Source organism: Bombina bombina, chromosome 2, assembly GCF_027579735.1.
Source record: "Bombina bombina isolate aBomBom1 chromosome 2, aBomBom1.pri, whole genome shotgun sequence".
NCBI classification, from domain to species: Eukaryota; Metazoa; Chordata; class Amphibia; order Anura; family Bombinatoridae; genus Bombina; species Bombina bombina.
The window spans coordinates 966,144,725-966,165,014 of record NC_069500.1 but is presented as its reverse complement, the minus strand read 5'-3'; the positions used below and the strand labels follow the sequence as shown (position 1 = coordinate 966,165,014).

The window sequence follows — 20,290 nt, the reverse complement described above, 5'->3', positions numbered from 1 at the left end:
TTACAGGCAAGTTTGTATTTATTTTAACTAGGTAGAATAGTTATTAAATAGTTATTAACTATTTAATAAACTACCCAGCTAAAATAAATACAAAAGTACTTGTAAAATAAAACCTAACCTAAGTTACAATAAATTCTAACACTACACTATAATTAAATAAATTAAATAAATTAAATACAATTAGCTAAAGTACAAAAAACCCCCACTAAATTACAGAAAATAATAAACAAATTACAAGATTTTTAAACTAATTACACCTAATCTAATCCCCCTAACAAAATAAACCCCCCCAAATAAAAAAAAGCCCTACCCTAAATTACAAATAGCCCTTAAAAGGGCCTTTTGCAGGGCATTGCCCCAAAGTAATCAGCTCTTTTACCTGTAAAAAAAAAATACAAATACCCCCCAACATTAAAACCCACCACCCACACAACCAACCCTACTCTAAAACCCACCCAATCCCCCCTTAAAAAACCTAACACTAACCCCTTGAAGATAACCCTACCGGGAGACGTCTTCATCCAACCGGGCAGAAGTGGTCCTCCAGATGGGCAGAAGTCTTCATCCAAGCCGGGCAGAAGTGGTCCTCCAGATGGGCAGAAGTCTTCATCCAGACGGCATCTTCTATCTTCATCCATCCGGCGCGGAGCGGGTCCATCTTCAAGACATCAGACGCGGAGCATCCTCTTCTTTCCACGGCGACTGAAGAATGAAGGTTCCTTTAAGCGACATCATCCAAGATGGCATCACTTAGATTCCGATTGGCTGATAGAATTCTATCAGCCAATCAGAATAAAGGTAGAAAAAAATCCTATTGACTGATGCAATCAGCCAATACGATTGAGCTGGCATTCTATTGGCTGATTGGAACAGCCAATAGAATGCCAGCTCAAGCCTATTGGCTGATTGGATCAGCCAATAAGATTTTTTCTACCTTAATTCTCTTGGATGACGTCACTTAAAGGAACCTTCATTCTTCAGTCGCCGTGGAAGAAGAGGATGCTCCGCGTCGGATATCTTGAAGATGGACCCGCTCCTCCCCGGATGGTTGAAGATAGAAGATGCCATCTGGATGAAGACTTCTGCCCGTCTGGAAGACCACTTCGCCCGGCTTGGATGAAGACTTCTCCCGGCTTTATTGAGGACTTTGAACCGGTTGGATGAAGACGTCTCCCCGGTAAGGTGATCTTCAAGGGGTTAGTGTTAGGTTTTTTTAAGGGGGTATTGGGTGGGTTTTAGAGTAGGGTTGGTTGTGTGGGAGGTGGGTTTTAATGTTTGGGGGGATTTGTAATTATTTTTACAGGTAAAAGAGCTGATTACTTTGGGGCAATGCCCCACAAAAGGCCCTTTTAAGGGCTATTTGTAATTTAGTGTAGGGTAGGACTTCGAACCGGTTGGATGAAGACGTCTCCCGGTAAGGTGATCTTCAAGGGGTTAGTGTTAGGTTTTTTTAAGGGGGTATTGGGTGGGTTTTAGAGTAGGGTTGGTTGTGTGGGTAGTGGGTTTTAATGTTGGGGGATTTGTAATTATTTTTACAGGTAAAAGAGCTGATTACTTTAGGGCAATGCCCCACAAAAGGCCCTTTTAAGGGCTATTTGTAACTTAGTGTAGGGTAGGGCTTTTTTTTATTTTGGGGGGGCTTTTTTATTTTGTTAGGGGGATTAGATTAGGTGTAATTAGTTTAAAAATCTTGTAATTTGTTTATTATTTTCTGTAATTTAGTGGGTTTTTTTGTACTTTAGCTAATTGTATTTAATTGTATTGAATTTATTTAATGTATTTAATTATAGTGTAGTGTTAGGTATTATTGTAACTTAGGTTAGGTTTTATTTTACAGGTACTTTTCTATTTATTTTAGCTAGGTAGTTTATTAAATAGTTAATAACTATTTAATAACTATTCTACCTAGTTAAAATAAATACAAACTTGCTGTAAAATAAATATAAACCCTATCGCGTAGATTTAGTTCTGCGTCAGCCGTCAAAACCAGCGTTAAGGTGTCCTAACGCTGCTTTTGGCGGCCGCTGGTATTTAGAGTCAGTCAGGAAAGGGTCTAACGCTCACTTTCCAGCCACGACTTTTCCATACCGCAGATCCCCTTACGCCAATTGCGTATCCTATCTTTTCAATGGGATCTTCCTAACGCTGGTATTTAGAGTCTTGGCTGAAGTGAGCGTTAGAACTCTAACGACAAAACTCGAGCCGCAGAAAAAAGTCAGGAGTTAAGAGCTTTATGGGCTAACACCAGTTTATAAAGCTCTTAACTACTGTCTCTAAAGTACACTAACACCCATAAACTACCTATGTACCCCTAAACAGAGGCCCCCCACATCACCGCCACTATAATAATTTTTTTTAACCCCTAATCTGCCGACCGGACTCCGCCACCACCTACATTATCCCTATAAACCCCTAATCTGCTGCCCCTAACACCGCCGACACCTACATAATATTTATTAACCCCTAATCTGCCCCCCCAACGTCGCCGCTACCTTACCTACACTTATTAACCCCTAATCTGCCGACCGGACCTCGCTGCCACTATAATAAATGTATTAACCCCTAAACCGCCTCACTCCCGCATCGCAAACACTATAATAAATTTTATTAACCCCTAATCTGCCCTCCCTAACATCACCGCCACCTAACTTCAAGTATTAACCCCTAATCTGCCGACCGGACCTCACCGCTACTATAATAAATGTATTAACCCCTAAAACTAAGTCTAACCCTAACACCCCCCTAAGTTAAATATAATTTAAATCTAACGAAATAAATTATTTCTTATTAAATAAATTAATCCTATTTAAAACTAAATACTTACCTATCAAATAAACCCTAATATAGCTACAATATAACTAATAATTCCATTGTAGCTATTTTAGGATTTATATTTATTTTACAGGCAACTTTGTATTTATTTTAACTAGGTACAATAGCTATTAAATAGTTATTAACTATTTAATAGCTACCTAGTTAAAATAATTACAAAATTACCTGTAAAATAAATCCTAACCTAAGTTACAATTAAACCTAACACTACACTATCAATAAATTAATTAACTAAACTAGTTACAATTACCTACAATTAAATCAACTAAACTAAATTACAAAAAACAAACAAACACTAAATTGCAAAAAATAAAAAAAGATTACAAGAATTTTAAACTAATTACACCTACTCTAAGCCCCCTAAAAAAATAACAAAGACCCCCAAAATAAAAAATGCCCTACCCTATTCTAAATTAAAAAGTTAACAGCTCTATTACCTTACCAGCCCTTAAAAGGGCTTTTTGCGGGGCATGCCCCAAAGAAATCAGCTCTTTTGCCTGTAAAAAAAACATACAATACCCCCCCCAACATTACAACCCACCACCCACATACCCCTAATCTAACCCACCCAAACCCCCCTTAAAAAACCTAAGAAAAAGCCCCTGAAGATCTCCCTACCTTGTATTCACCCAGCCGGGTATCACCGATCCGTCCAGAAGAGGGTCCGAAGTCTTCATTCAATCCGGCAAGAAGAGGTCTTCCAGAGGGTCCGAAGTCTTCAACCTATCCAGCAAGAAGAGGTCCTCCAGAGGCTCCAAAGTCTTCATCCTATCCAGCAAGAAGAGGTCCTCCAGAGGGTCCAAAGTCTTCATCCAGGCGGCATCTTCTATCTTCTTCCATCCGGAGCGGAACGGGTCCATCTTGAAGCAGCCGGCGCGGATCCATCCTCTTCTTCCGTCGTCCTAACACCGAATGAAGGTTCCTTTAAATGACGTCATCCAAGATGGCGTCCCTCGAATTCCGATTGGCTGATAGGATTCTATCAGCCAATCAGAATTAAGGTAGGAAAAATCTGATTGGCTGATTCAATCAGCCAATCAGATTCAAGTTCAATCGGATTGGCTGATCCAATCAGCCAATCAGATTGAGCTCGCATTCTATTGGCTGTTCCGGGGGGGGGGGGTATTGTATGTTTTTTTTTACAGGCAAAAGAGCTGCTTTCTTTGGGGCATGCCCCGCAAAAAGCGTTTTAAGGGCTGGTAAGGTAATAGAGCTGTTAACTTTTTATTTTAGAATAGGGTAGGGCATTTTTTTATTTTGTGGGGCTTTGTTATTTTTTTAGGGGGCTTAGAGTAGGTGTAATTAGCTTAAAATTCTTGTAATCTTTTTTTATTTTTTGTAATTTAGTGTTTGTTTGTTTTTGTAATTTAGTTTAGTTGATTTAATTGTAGGAAATTGTAGGTAGTTTAGTTAATTAATTTATTGATAGTTTAGTGTTAGGTTTAATTGTAACTTAGGTTAGGATTTATTTTACAGGTAATTTTGTAATTATTTTAACTAGGTAGCTATTAAATAGTTAATAACTATTTAATAGCTATTGTAACTAGTTAAAATAAATACAAAGTTGCCTGTAAAATAAATATAAATCCTAAAATAGCTACAATGTAATTATTCGTTATATTGTAGCTATATTAGGATTTATTTTACAGGTAAGTATTTAGCTTTAAATAGGATTCATTTATTTAATAATATTTAATTTATTTCGTTAGATTTAAATTATATTTAACTTAGGGGGTTGTTAGTGTTAGGGTTAGACTTAGCTTTAGGGGTTAATACATTTAGTAGAGTAGCGGCGAGGTCTGGTCGGCAGATTAGGGGTTAATACTTGAAGTTAGGTGTCAAAGATGTTAGGGAGGGCAGATTAGGGGTTAATAAAATGTATATTAGGGGTTGCGAGACGGGAGTTAATAGATTTATTATAGTGGCGGCGAGATCCGGTCGGCAGATTAGGGGTTAATAAATGTAAGTAAGGTAGCGGCGACGTTGGGGGGGGCAGATTAGGGGTTAATAAATATAATATAGGGGTCGACGGTGTTAGGGGCAGCAGATTAGGGGTTCATAGGGATAATGTAGGTTGCGGCGGTGTCCGTAGCGGCAGATTAGAGGTTAATAATATAATGCAGGGGTCAGCGATAGCGGGGGCGGCAGATTAGGGCTTAATAAGTGTAAGGTTAGGGGTGTTTAGACTCGGGGTTCATGTTAGGGTGTTAGGTGCAGACTTAGGAAGTGTTTCCCCATAGGAAACAATGGGGCTGTGTTAGGAGCTGAACGCTGCTTTTTTGCCGGTGTTAGGTTTTTTTTCAGCTCAAACTGCCCCATTGTTTCCTATGGGGGAATCGTGCACGAGCACATGTTTCAAGCTGGCCGCTACCGTAAGCAACGCTGGTATTGAGAGTTGAAGTGGCGGAAAATTATGCTCTACGCTCCATTTTTGGAGCCTAACGCAGCCATTCAGACAACTCTAAATACCAGCGTTATTTAAAAGGTGCGGGGGGGGAAAAAAACATGCGTAGCTAACGCACCCCTTTGGCCGCAAAACTCTAAATCTAGGTGTAAGCTAGCTACAATGTAACTATTAGTTATATTGTAGCTAGCTTAGGTTTATTTTATAGGTAAGTATTTAGTTTTAAATAGGAATAATGTCATTAATGATTGTAATTTTATTTAGATTTATTTAAATTATGTTTTAGTTAGGGGCAGTTAGGGTTAGACTTAGATTTAGGGGTTAATAACTTTACATGGCGACGACGTTGGGGGCGGCAGATTGGGGCTTAATAAATGTAGGTAGGTGGCGGCGATGTTAGGGACGGCAGATTAGGGGTTAATATTATTTAACGAGTGTTTGCGAGGCGGGAGTGCGGCGGTTTAGAAGTTAATATATTTATTATAGTGGCGGTGATGTCCGGTTCAGCAGATTAGGGGTTAAAAAATTTATTTTAGTGTTTTTGCGATGTGGGAGGGCCTCGGTTTAGGGGTTAATAGGTAGTTTATGGGTGTTAGTGTACTTTTTAGCACTTTAGTTAAGAGTTTTATGCTAGGGCGTTGTAGTGTAAGACTCTTAACTACTGACTTTAAAATGCGGTACCAGTCTTGACAGGAGAGGGTCTACCGCTCACTTTTTGTGACACTCGTAATACCGGCGCTATGCAAGTCCCATTGAAAAAAAGATGATACGCAATTTACATAAGTGGATTTGCGGTATTTCCAGGTCTGGCCAAAAAAGTGAGTAGTACACCTGTACCTTCAAGACTCGTAATACCAGCGGAAGTAAAAAAGCAGCGTTAGGACCGGCTAACGTTGCTTTTTTACCCTAACACAAAACTCGTAATCTAGGCCTATGTGTTCAACTTTGGATAGGCTAGTGACATCTACCATGAAGTAATCTAGATGGAAGAATTTGTGATGAGGGTTAGAATAGAACGTATAATCTAGACATTCAGGGTTATGTATCCTCCAAATGTCGTGGACTGTTAAGTCTTTCATACAATGTTTTACTTTATTTATTATTCTATGAGGCACCAAAGAGATTTTATTAGAATTATCCAAGGAGGGGTTAAATGTGAGGTTATAGTGAGCCTTTGGTTATTTCTAGTAATAAATTAGTTAGGGATTAGAAATAGGCATCTTGTTTCAGATTAGGGGCGTATATATTAGCAAGGATCACTGTAGAATTATACAACCTACCAATCAGTATAATGTATCGGCCCTTACTGTCAGAGTATTTTTTAATTAACTGGAATGGAATGTTGTTTTTTTAAGAGGATTCCGACACCATTAGTTTTTTGGGAGTTGGAGGCGTAGAGTGATTGACCAAACTTATAACTAAAAGTTTTAGGTTCATGCCCTCTTTGGAAATGAGTCTCTTGGCTATAGACAATGTCTGCTTTTTTTTGCGAAAATCTCTTAGGGCAATGTTTCATTTATGGGGATTATTGAGGCCTTGTGTGTTGGCTGAAAGGAAAATTAATGGGTTGTCCCTAGGAGCTGTCATGATAGTAGTGTTTTCTTTGGACGGAAATATGGTGACGAGGGTGCAAAGGAGTGCTGCTGGGAGGAGTGGAATGAATACCAAGGAGCATGTCTTGTGATAGGTGATGTGGGAAATAGTCTTGTGCACCACAGTGTGGTGTGTAAGGGTAGGCACTGACTGGAGAGAAAGACAAGTAAATGTACCACATAGAAACAACATAAAAAATAAACATTTGTAAAACAACTGTGTCATATTGAGACACCAACATAGAGGAGATTGTGCAGGGGACATCAAACACCCTCCCGCATAATGTGATTTGTGGGAACTAACTTTACCACAGTTACTTTTTTGAAATTTGAGAGCATTATTTTATTGTGTGCAAGGTTCCCAAATCTCATAATAAGGGTATTTGAGTGAACTGTGAAACAGAAACATTATAACATTATGTATAGCCCACACTTAAATAACTGTGGGGTCTGAAACAGAAAAATTCAAAACATCTTAACAATCTTTCACTATGAAGCCCTAGGAGGGTTCTAAAATAATGAAGTTTAATTGCGTCACAGATCGCATATAACTTTCGACAATTATTAAACTTAAAATTATATGCTTCTGTCAATAGGTGAGGAACCCAAAATGTATCCAATTGTCCTTCTACATTCTGACATAGTAACACTGGAGTCGACATGTGAATAACAGTGTCGAATGTGTGAAAGTTCAGGCATGGTATTAATACTTTTACTTACAGGGCTGCAAAAACGATGCTTAAGTCATAGGTCACCAGTTAGATCAGGTAATTTGCGTGTCATCCGTATGTTTTTCGGAGGACAGTGGCTTGCTTTTTTTACGTTTAAGGATGACTTTCATCTAATTTGATTGGGAGTCTCTCTGAGAGTGGAGTCGGGTCCTGGAGGAGTCATCATTGATGGAAACATCAGCTGGATGAGGAGGTTTAAAGGCTATTTGCAGAGCCTCTGAAAGTGGGCACAGGTCTTGTTCCAACTGGTATGTGATGGTCCTGCCCTCGTGTGAAACATGTAAACAGAAGGGGAATCCCCATCTGTATTTTATATTTCTTTCCTGTAGAGGTTTCGTAATAAATCTGATGTCCTTTCTTTTTTGGACTGTAGTTGGGCTCAAGTCTAGAAATACTTGAATATCATGATCTAGGTAGTGTAAGGATTGGGATGTCCTCGCTGCTTTCCATATTTTTTCCTTATCCACGAATCTAAGGAATCTCAAGATCACATCTCGGGGGGGGGGGGGGGCTGGTGTAGGGCGAAGAGCTCTGTGCGCCCTGTCAAGCTCCATATCCATTGACAATGGGTCTTTAAGCAGGTGCTGAAAGAGTCCTTGTAAATATCCATGGAGCACGGTTAATGTCACTGTTTCTGGTATCCCCCTGACTCTTAAATTATTTTGGTGACCTCTGTTATCAAGGTCTTCAATCTTGTCCTGCAGGCTTTCAATCTGGAGTCATGAATGTTAGCTTGAGTAGTTATGTTGTCAAATAAAACATTCAAGGAATCTTGCCCCTCCTCCACATATTCTAATCTGTTTCCAATTTCATTTATGTCTTTCTTCATATTAGATAATTTAGTCGTGATTATGGATTTGAGTGCATCAAAGTCTGCTTTTGTGGGCAAATTTGCTATAACTGCTTTCAACTGGTGTGCATACTCTGATGTTATGGATATCGGAGAGTCCATAGATCCCTGAGAATTGGGATCAGTAATGGCGTGATCCTCATTGTCCTGAGTGTCGCTACTGGTAGTGTGGAAGAAGCTACTGACTGTAGCTTGTTGCGCTGTTATGGATTTGTTTGGTCTGTCAAGCTTCTGATTTCTTCTGGAAGCCATTTTTGTTTTCATTATGTGAGGATTCTTTTATTGCACTTTTATTTAAAGATAATTCTGATCAGGGCTGTGAGATGTGAAGAGTAGAAATTTGTAATAGTGAAAGCAATGTAACTCTCCACTCCACTGATCCGTCAAGCGTGTGACCCTGCAAACTGAAGAGCGGGATGGGGGCGTATGTAGGTGTCAAAAGAAAATTCTGATAAAGTCCTCTAGGCCCTAAAGTTTGTGACCAGTTCTCTGATTTTAACGTTCAATAACAGATGTCGTTAGCCTTCTAACTTTAACTTTGTCCCCAGGTTAGCATGTCATGTGCCTTTGTCGTGACCGTTGAATTTATACACCACTGTGCGGTGCTGCAATTCATGTTTAGGGCATGAATGATGGCTGCCAACTCGTGGCATGTAATAGCATTGTACCGCAGTATGCTAGGTTAGTTTAGGCATTTAGCACTGAGGGAAAGTACCTGCTTTTAGATGGGTCCTACAGGGTTGTATCTGTGCGTGGATGCACCACTGATATGGGTCAATATGGGCCAGCCCTGAACTGCAGAAGAAGCCTGGTGGGCCACGCAGGCCGAGTAGAAGCTGGTTCACATGCGGTCTCAGAAGCGCGAGTAATCCTTGCAAAGGTAGTAGGACCTGATCATGTTATCATCCTTAACGATATAGAGTGGTTTTTGTTCCATTTAAAAGCATTTAGAGTGGGTGCCAATGTCCATGAACACGGAGCTTCACCTACATGTGGCCATCCGCTTTCATGGCCTAGCTCCACCTCCTCTACCCATAGAATTTTGTTGGTTGCTCCACAAAAAACTATTAGTTATTGCACAAGCACTTACCTGACACTGCACTAGACCATCTGCACTAAAACCAAGTTAGGAATACTTTAAATTCCTACGTTCTTCACATAGTAGAAAATGTTCTTTTTATATATATATATATATATATATATATATATATATATATATATATATTTATATATATATATATATATATATATATATATATATATATATATATATATTTATATATATATATATATATATATATATATATATATATATATATATATAGTGTGACAGGAACACTTTTAACCACGGTCTTCTAGGGCACAAATGCAGCACAGGACAATCCACTGTAGTTTAAAAGGCTTTATTTTTCACAGCAATAACAAACAGGCAGTTCATTTCCAAAAGAGGGAAATCCTTCCTCTGCAGCAAAGTTAAGTGCTTTTAAATGTGTCCCAGCACTTCACAGCCTTCCACAAGTGCTTTGTAAAAATAATGTCCTTTTACAGTTCACAGGAACAAAAGTCTTTTACACAGTGTAACAAACACACACACCAGCTTCTGTAGCTGTATATCTCTCTCTCAAGGCCTAAGTGAGACTGCTATTTAAACCCTCATAACTTCTAATTAGCCACACCTGTGATTAGCTGCTGGACAGCTTCACAGCTGTCTGGGATAATCAAATACACACTCTTTCTCCCTGGGGTTTTAACTGAAAGGAGAAATAGCATGTACAATGCTTGGTCTTAAATATCTTCCATTTATAACCAGGCCTTGCTTTCTGTCACATATCCTCCCCCCCAGCTCACACCCAGTGGGTTGAGCGACCATGGACATCAATGAATGTACCCGAGACAAACCATCAGCATTGCCCTGCAAAAGACCGGCCCTGTGCTCAACAGTAAAATTGAAGGGTTGCAAGCTAAGAAACCACCTAGTAACCCTTGAATTTGTTTCCTTATTCTGACTCATCCATGTGAGAGGAGCATGATCTGTTATTAATTTAAATTTTCTTCCCAACAGATAGTACCTAAGGGTCTCTAAAGCCCACTTAATGGCAAGGCATTCTTTCTCTACTATAGAATAGTTCTTTTCCTGTGAAATAAGTTTTCTGCTTAGGAAAAGGACAGGATGCTCTTCTCCCTGACACTCCTGCGAGAGAACTGCTCCTAAACCAACATCAGAGGCATCTGTCTGTACAATAAAATCTTTAGCGAAATTGGGGGTTACCAAAACTGGATGGGCACAAAGGGCATCTTTCAACTGCTTAAAAGCTTGTTCTGCTTCTGGGGACCATTTTATCATAATTGGGGCCCTTGCTTTTGTGAGATCCGTCAAGGGTGCCGCAATTGTAGCGAAATTCAGGATAAACCTTCTATAATAACTAGTTATCCCAATAAATGCTCTTACTTGTTTTTTAGTTAGAGGCTGTGGCCAGTTCTGTATGGCCTCTATTTTTGTTGTCTGAGGTTTAACTAATCCTCTACCAATAGTATAACCCAAGTACTTAGCTTCCTGTAAACCAACAGTACATTTTGCAGGATTGGCAGTTAACCCAGCGGACCGTATTGCATCAAGCACTGCTTGAACTTTTGGAAGATGGGATTCCCAATCTGTACTATAAATTATAACATCATCCAAATATGCTGCCGCATAACGAACATGGGGTTTCAGAATTCTATACATCATCCTCTGGAAAGTTGCCGGGGCCCCATGTAAACCAAATGGCAACACCGTATACTGAAATAAGCCCTCTGGGGTTGAAAAAGCTGTCTTTTCCTTTGCTTGACTAGTGAGAGGCACCTGCCAATACCCTTTCGTTAAATCAATTGTAGTGAGATAACGTGCTTTTCCTAGCCTTTCTATTAACTCATCTACTCTAGGCATTGGGTAGGTGTCAAATTTGGAAACACAATTAAGCTTACGAAAGTCATTACAGAACCTTAATGAACCATCCGGCTTTGGAACAAGCACGATTGGACTGTTCCACTCACTTTGTGATTCATCAATTACCCCAAGCTTTAACATTTTTTCTACCTCCAGTTTAACAGCCTTTCTATGAGCCTCAGGGACCCTATAGGGTTTAAGGCAGACCTTCTTCCCTGGTTCTGTTATTATGTCATGCTTAATAACATTAGTTTTTCCCGGTACCACAGAAAATACCTCTTTGTTTCTTCTAATAAAATCCTTGACCTCTCGCTTCTGATGTACAGATAGGGTTTCTGATATATTTACCTCTGGTTCAGTGACAGGGAGTTCTGTAGGTTTTAAGGCAACTAAAACTTCCCTATCTTTCCAAGGTTTTAACAGATTTATATGATATATTTGCTCAGGTTTCCTTCTCCCTGGCTGACTTACTTTATAATTAACATCACCCACTCTCTCAATTATCTCATATGGGCCCTGCCAAGTAGCCAAGAATTTATTTTCAACTGTAGGGACCAGAACTAACACCCTATCCCTAGGTTGAAACACCCTGGCTCTAGCATTACGGTTGTAGCTGTACTTTTGTGCTTCCTGTGCTTTTCCCATATGTTCCCTTACAATGGGTATGACAGCTTCCATACGATCCTGCATTTGGGAAATATGTTCAATAATACTTCGATAAGTTGTTGTCTCTTGCTCCCAAGTTTCTTTAACTATATCTAGTAATCCCTTGGGATGCCGCCCATATAACAGTTCAAATGGGGAAAAACCTGTAGAAGCCTGGGGAACCTCCCTGATAGAGAACATTAAATAGGGTAACAGAAGGTCCCAATTTCTCCCATCTGTGTCAATTACCTTTCTAAGCATACTTTTGAGAGTTTTGTTAAACCTTTCTACTAAACCATCAGTCTGAGGGTGATATACTGAGGTCCTTAGTTGTTTTATGCCAAACAACTTACACAATTCTTTTGTAACCCTGGACATAAATGGAGTTCCTTGGTCTGTCAAAATTTCCTTAGGTATCCCGACCCTGCTAAACATTAGCATGAGTTCTTTTGCTATGGACTTTGCAGAGCTGTTACGAAGGGGAACTGCCTCAGGATAGCGTGTAGCATAATCAAGGATTACCAGTATATACTGATGTCCTCTAGCAGATTTAACCAACGGACCCACCAAGTCCATAGCAATTCTTTCAAAAGGCACATCAATTATAGGCAAGGGCACCAAAGGGTTACGAAAATCTTTAGCAGGAGCTGTAAGTTGACACTTAGGGCATGAAGCACAATAATCCTTGATGGCTACAAATATCCCTGGCCAATAAAACCTTCTAAGAACTCTCTCTTTGGTTTTCTCAACTCCCAAATGCCCCCCTAGAATGTGGTTATGTGCAAGATTTAAAACAGTGTTCCTAAAAGTCTGGGGCACCAAAAGTTGTTTAACAATGTCTGTTCCTTTCTTCTCTACACGATATACCAAATCATTAACTGCTTCAAAATAAGGATAGGGTAATACATTTCCTGGCTGTGTCACAACATCATTTATAACCCTGATATTATTTCTTGCCTCTACCAATGTTGGATCCTCCCATTGGGCTTTTTTAAAATTACCAGGGCCACCAACCAGATCTATCAAATCATCAATATTTTCCGAGCTAGTACTTGGTACTTCATTACTCTGAGAAGGTTGATCACCTACTAATACAGGCATAGGGCAATAAATCTTATTTTTCTCCTTTTCAATGGAACCCCCTTCAAAATCAGTTTCAGAGAAAGGAAATACATAAATATCAGAAGTTTGACATATTTCTGGAGATTCCCATAACTCCAGAAATTTTGGAAAATCTCTCCCTATCACCACCTCATGGGCTAAATTTGGTACTACACCAACACAATATTTTAATTTACCACACTGAGTCTCAATCTCCACCTCAGCTGTAGGATATTCCCGTTTATCTCCATGAACACAGATAATTCCCATTTTTTCCCCATAATCTAATATTGCATCTGGTACTAAAGATTTAGCCACTAGTGTTTACCATACTTCCTGAATCAAGCAAAGCCCTAGACACTTTACCATTAACCATCACAGTACACCAATGGGAATCATTATTAACAGAGCTGTTGCTATTAGACAATAGTGAATGTGCAACATTACAGTCCATAAATTCATCTTTATCACAGTCTCTAGCAATATGCCCAACCTCATTACATTTAAAACATCTTACAGGTTGGTTATATTTAAATGTTTCCTTAATTCCTGGGGAAATGTCTCTGGTGTTTTGCCTATACACCTGCTGCTCTCTTATCCCCTTTATCCCCTGAACAGTCTTACCAGTTCTTGTAGAGCTCTGGGACTTGGGATTGTGGGGCTGATCCATTGAAGATTGTTGCAAAACTTCTCCTGAAGCTATAAATCTTTCGACCAATACAATCAACTGATCTGCTGTTTGAGGATCACCTTGATTAACCCACCGCCGCAGGGAAGCAGGTAATCCACGCTGAAAACGGTCCATCACCAGTAGTTCCACTATTTTGGTAGCCGAATTAACCTCTGGTTGCAGCCACTTCCTGGCAAGGTGTATAAGGTCGAACATCTGGGATCTTGCAGCATTATGAGGTGAAAACATCCAGGAATGGAATCTTTGTGCACGGACTGCCGAAGTCACCCCCAGGCGTGCAAGGATTTCTGCTTTCAATTTCTCATAGTCACCGGCTTGTGCTGGCTCTAAATCAAAGTAGGCCTTCTGAGGTTCACCACTAAGAAATGGCGCAAGTATACTCGCCCACTCAACTGTCGGCCATTTTTCTCTTTCTGCTGTGCGTTCAAATGCCAAAAGATACGCCTCAACATCATCAGCTGCTGTCATTTTTTGAAGATAATGACTAGCCCTTATTACTCTGGAACCTTGGCTGCCACCAACATATTCAGAGTTCAGTCTTTCTGATATGGCTTGAACCTCTCGTTGCAGAGTCTGTGTAGCACTTTGCTGCTCCTCCCGGGTCTTCCTGAATGTCTCTGCTTGCACAGCAACCATCTGTTGTATCAACAATTCAGTGTTCTCCTTCTGTGATTTAGCCAGCAGCATAGCACTCTCTGACTGGGCCAAGACCAACTGTTGCAGTGCTGCACTATTTTCAGCAGCTTTTCTGTTAGTCTCCTGCTGTATAGCATTAGAATGGATCAAAGCTTTAATGACTTCCTCCATGTTGCTTGCAGATTATTATGCCCACAGACATACAACGTGGTTGCCCGGATTCTCCACCAAGTGTGACAGGAACACTTTTAACCACGGTCTTCTAGGGCACAAATGCAGCACAGGACAATCCACTGTAGTTTAAAAGGCTTTATTTTTCACAGCAATAACAAACAGGCAGTTCATTTCCAAAAGAGGGAAATCCTTCCTCTGCAGCAAAGTTAAGTGCTTTTAAATGTGTCCCAGCACTTCACAGCATTCCACAAGTGCTTTGTAAAAATAATGTCCTTTTACAGTTCACAGGAACAAAAGTCTTTTACACAGTGTAACAAACACACACACCAGCTTCTGTAGCTGTATATCTCTCTCTCAAGGCCTAAGTGAGACTGCTATTTAAACCCTCATAACTTCTAATTAGCCACACCTGTGATTAGCTGCTGGACAGCTTCACAGCTGTCTGGGATAATCAAATACACACTCTTTCTCCCTGGGGTTTTAACTGAAAGGAGAAATAGCATGTACAATGCTTGGTCTTAAATATCTTCCATTTATAACCAGGCCTTGCTTTCTGTCACAATATATATATATATATATATATATATATATATAAAATTCATTAAAATTATAGGGTGAGATAAAAAACTAAAATTAAAATCCTCCATGTCTCAAAATTTAATCAATGGAAATATTTGCATAGGAAATTAGCACATCTAGGCAAGAATCCCCGCTTGCTTTTTCCCAGAAATTCTTAATATACAATGTTACCTATGCACAAGAGAATTGTGGGTAAGATATGCAAATTAGATATGCAAATTCTCATTTTTTTTTGCTTCAAAATACTGTTTTAACACAGCGATCCTTTTAACAGGATTATTACAGCAAACCAGAAATCACTCACTAGACAGCCTGTTTCGTTCTTTTTGGAACTCATCAGTAGGAGATAGATTTCTGGTTGCTGTATTGGTAAAGCTATTTTCATGGTTAAACCAAAATTCATTAAAATTATGGGGGGAGATAAAAATCTGAAATTAAAATCCTCCATGTCTCAAAATTTAATCAATGTAAATATTTGCATAGGAAATTAGCACACCTAGGCAAGAAGAATTTTGGTTTAACCATGCAAATAGCTTTACCAATGCAGCAACCAGAAATCTATCTCTTACTGATGAGTTCCAAAAAGAACGAAACAAGCTGTCTAGTGAGTGATTTCTGGTTTGCTGTAATAATCCTGTTAAAAGGATCGCTGTGTTAAAACAGTATTTTGAAGCAAAAAAAATGAGAATTTGCATATCTAATTTGCATATCTTACCCACAATTCTCTTGTGCATTGGTAACATTGTATATTAAGAATTTCTGGGAAAAAGCAAGTGTGGATTCTTGCCTAGATGTGCTAATTTCCTATGCAAATATTTACATTGATTAAATTTTGAGACATGGAGGATTTTAATTTCAGTTTTTTATCTCCCCCCATAATTTTAATGAATTTTGGTTTAACCATGAAAATAGCTTTACCAATGCAGCAACCAGAAATCTATCTCCTACTGATAAGTTCCAAAAAGAACAAAACAGGCTGTCTAGTGAGTGATTTCTGGTTTGCTGTAATAATCCTTTTAAAAGGATCGCTGTGTTAAAAAACATATTACTTTGAGCATTGAAAATGGACATACTTAATGCAGTCCAGTTTTTACTTTTATTAAGGAGACGCAGGGAAAGATGGGTGTTGATGGCTGTGGTGCAAGAAGGAAGACGCCAGCGAGTGCCAAGGGTTTTCTATCCAAGGATTGGGCTCCATGCCCTCAGTGACCGAGAGGTCATCTGTGACGCCAGGTTGAGGATAATGAGTGTACGCTCCGGACTCCCTGGCTGCAATCATAATTCCTTCATCCTCCGGAATTCGGCCATATACCATTGGTTCCAGGAGGGCCAAATGCCAGAGGGAATCCTGATAGGAAAATATCTATTAGATACTCTAACATATGTATATGATATATTTTAATCATTATGATTGCTAATGTCAATGATCTATTTTGTTTACGCAGGTGATTCTGGATATTCGTGTCTTCCGTGGCTGCTCCCACCCGTCAAAAACCCCAATGGAATGGAAAAGGTGCGCTACAACCAGGCACAAATCGCCACAAGATCAGTGATTGAGTGCACCTTTGGCGTATTGAAGAGCCGTTTTCACTGCTTGGACATTTCTGGTGGTGTTCTTCAGTACGCCCCGCCAAAGTTTCCTTAATTTTTATGATTTGCTGTATGTTGCATAATATTGCCCTAAAAATCCCTGATATAGATCTGGAGAGCTTGGATAACCAGGAGTATGGAGAATACATTGATCCATTCCTGGAGCATGATGCTCTGGAAGTCCAAGCTCGAGCAGACTATATACAGGCGGTTTTTGGGCAATAATGTTGACTATGCAGCATACAGTTTTTATTTGTGTTTTTATTTACCTTACAGTATTATTTGTAATCCAAAAGATTATATATTTTGGATTAATTTTGAGCAAATATTGTAATTTCAAGGAATGATATTGTATATCATTGTAAAGCCATTGATTGAAAGTGGTTAATTATTGCAATTGTTGCAATTGTTGCAATTGTTCAATGTAAAGTTGATAAAACACATGTTTAATCTAATCTCTTTAAATAAATAAAAAAAATGAGATGTACACTTGACTCTCTCTCTCTCTCTTTCTCTCTCTCTCTCTCTCCTTTGATAAATAGGCCCCAAAGTTACCAGTGCACCAGAGAACTCAGCATTAGATATGTGAATGAAAGCTACAACATCTTATGCTTTTTGTTTCCAGTACTGTGTTTAACCACAGAAATCCCTTTATGGGGTAAATGAAGCAAAACACAAAACCACTTCTGGATGGCGATTTCGAGCTCTCATCAGCAGAAGCTAGGTTTGATTTGCTGCTAAGTGAAGCTTATTTCCAGGGCAATCATAAATTAAACGAATAAGACGTTTTACAAAGAACATGGCTTTTGTGTATCGACAAAACACACTAATGATTTTTTTAGATGTACTTTTCATAGTGTAATATAAAATGAATTTCCCTTATGTGTTTACAATGACTTGTTATACCAGCTGCAGAATTTAAAATGTATTGGAAATTGTTACTTTAGATATATTTGCATATAAAATACTGTAGCTGCCACTGCTAATTGAAACCACAACCTAATCAAACTTGCTAAGCTTTAGATAGAGCTTATCTCTATATTTACACAAAATACTCTTTATCTTTTCTGTTACTGTATACATAGTGTGAGCAGTACATAGACAGAATAATGGAAAAATAAACATTATCTCTCTGCCCCATCCCCCACCGGGAGCTTGAGTTTTTCTAAACTTTCTTGTTTACTAAGCTTTTCTATAACTAGTATTTAAGTATTGACATTTACAGTACATGTGGGCATACAACAGCAATACTCAGCTTTCTTAAATGATAAAATAAATAAAAGCAATTTAATACAATCCAGCAGGTAAAATGGATTACTGAAAAAACATTAAAAGGGGGAACATCACAATACAGTATAATTTTAATATACAATAGCTAGATTCACTAAGACTATTCTTAAAAGTGCTGTATTTCATGTTATGATGTGGGGACAATAACATATATATTTAGACATTGTGAAAGCAATACTATGTACTTTCAAAGGAAAAATAATATGACAACATTATTGTTTAATAAATCTGAGCTGTGACATTATGGGTATAAAGTACATGTGTGTAGGACAGGTAATTTATATGCATTATACTGTAAAATTGTTCATCACATTTTTTTTTTTACAATCAACAAACCTAGAAGAAAATATGTAATGAACTATTTTACTGTATAATACATATGAATTACACATCCTACGCACTTACTTTATTACCATAGTGTTCAAATATATGACTACTTCCTTTACAAGTTGTGCTGTTCTTTTGGAAGTGAAAAGGTTAATTGTCCTTTCACATTGTACAATGTTATAGATGTAAACACTTGTAAGGGATATGCATGCTGAATATGGCCATTGTATTAGTGATTTGTATAGGGCTGTAACCTTTTGGGTTTCTGGTAACTATACAATTGGAATCACGGTTTCATCTCTAATAAGTTGTGCTATAACAATACTGACTCTAAAGCAGGAAAACTTTACTTTCAACTTAGTATATGAGTGCACAGATGCGCGCAATATACTTGTGGTAGCTGTTTCACTTGAGCATCATTTTTGCTGAAAATCTCACCTAAAATACCACTCCACTTGTAATTTAGGCCTATATTGGGTATACAAATCAATGATATAGTTGCATCTCAATGGCCATTTAAATGCAGTAAACGTCTAAGAAAAGCCCATAACACACCACCAGAAATATATATTTGTGGGTTTACCATACAATTTATCAGTGTACCAGAAAATATAGTGTATGTAACATTACATATTGAAACTGTGGCTCTTTTAAACGTTTGGAAAGGCTTAAAAATCAAAAACGGTATACAATGTTTTTTCATCTCCTGGAATATGTACAAATAATAGATAAATATATATACATAATACTTACAGTACCAATACAAGTTCTTTTCATATGCACCCAAACAGAATCTGAGACTATGTCAAAAACATTTCCTTCCATCTGCAAGTAATAGTAGCCCACAAGTCGAAAAGAAGGAAGCATGTTACGGGTCACATCAATTCTTAAAGCTATAATCTCTGTTCCAGGAGATTTCTTCTGTATTATTGTTTGCAAAATCTTTCCTTTGCTTACAACCTAGGAAAAAAATAGAAAAATGGAAATTTATAAATAACCACGCAAAAAAAAAAACACACGAATGCAGCTACCACACTATGCATTTTCTTATTTTTAATTAAAAAAAAATATTAGCCTCTATCATTATAATTTGATTTTCTTTTGGATATCATATTAGACCTTTTGATCTGATTTATTATTTTCCTTTTTCAAAAACAATTATTTTTTTTATTAAATACATGCATTAATATTTTGCAACTTTAGCAAATATATATTTTTTTTCACAGTGGAATAACCACAAAACATTCACAAATTGTTATGATTGATTAGATACAATTAACAGAAAATGCAATTACTAAAACATATTGAACTAATTTCAGGTCACATAATATGTGATGAGCTATTGAGACTAATTATTATTAATAAAACATTTCTTTAGATCATATAAAATGTAATTTTTTTTAACGAGAGACATTTTAGTGTACAGTATCACTTTCTCCCCATCCATGTTTATATGGGATGAGCAGGTATGGATTATGGTATTCAAAATGGAATAGATAATCTATATTTTTTAGTGTTTGAAGCCTGAGTGTTAGAAGTTTAACATTTGCTACCCATCCCTTATAGCTCATGACATAATTAACCTCAAAACAACAAGTTCCCCCTGCTATTAACCCCTAAACCATTAGGCAAACCACCTCTATAAACTCCTAAATCACCAGTTCCTCCCTTCTAAGGATTACTAAAGAACGCTGCAAGTGGCCCTCCAGGGGGTCCCCTAAATCCTCCTAGCCACTAAGCCCCCTACTTCCAAACCCACTAAGCTCTATTTTACAATAACATAAAAACATGTAACATAAAAACGTGTGTATATATATATATATATATATATATATACTGTATATACACAAAATATATATAAATAACATAATTTATGTAAGAACTTACCTGATAAATTCATTTCTTTCATATTAGCAAGAGTC

General features: G+C 38.1%; 1 protein-coding gene across 1 annotated transcript in view; it reads right to left on the bottom strand.

Moving 5' to 3' along the window:
• LOC128647389 (complement C3) overlaps positions 1–20,290 on the bottom strand; it is a 572,326-nt gene that overhangs the window by 394,311 nt on the left and 157,725 nt on the right. The window contains exon 12 of the mRNA XM_053700176.1: positions 19,122–19,328. Within this exon, the coding sequence (XP_053556151.1) occupies positions 19,122–19,328 (207 nt within the window). The remainder of the gene's footprint in view (positions 1–19,121; positions 19,329–20,290) is intronic.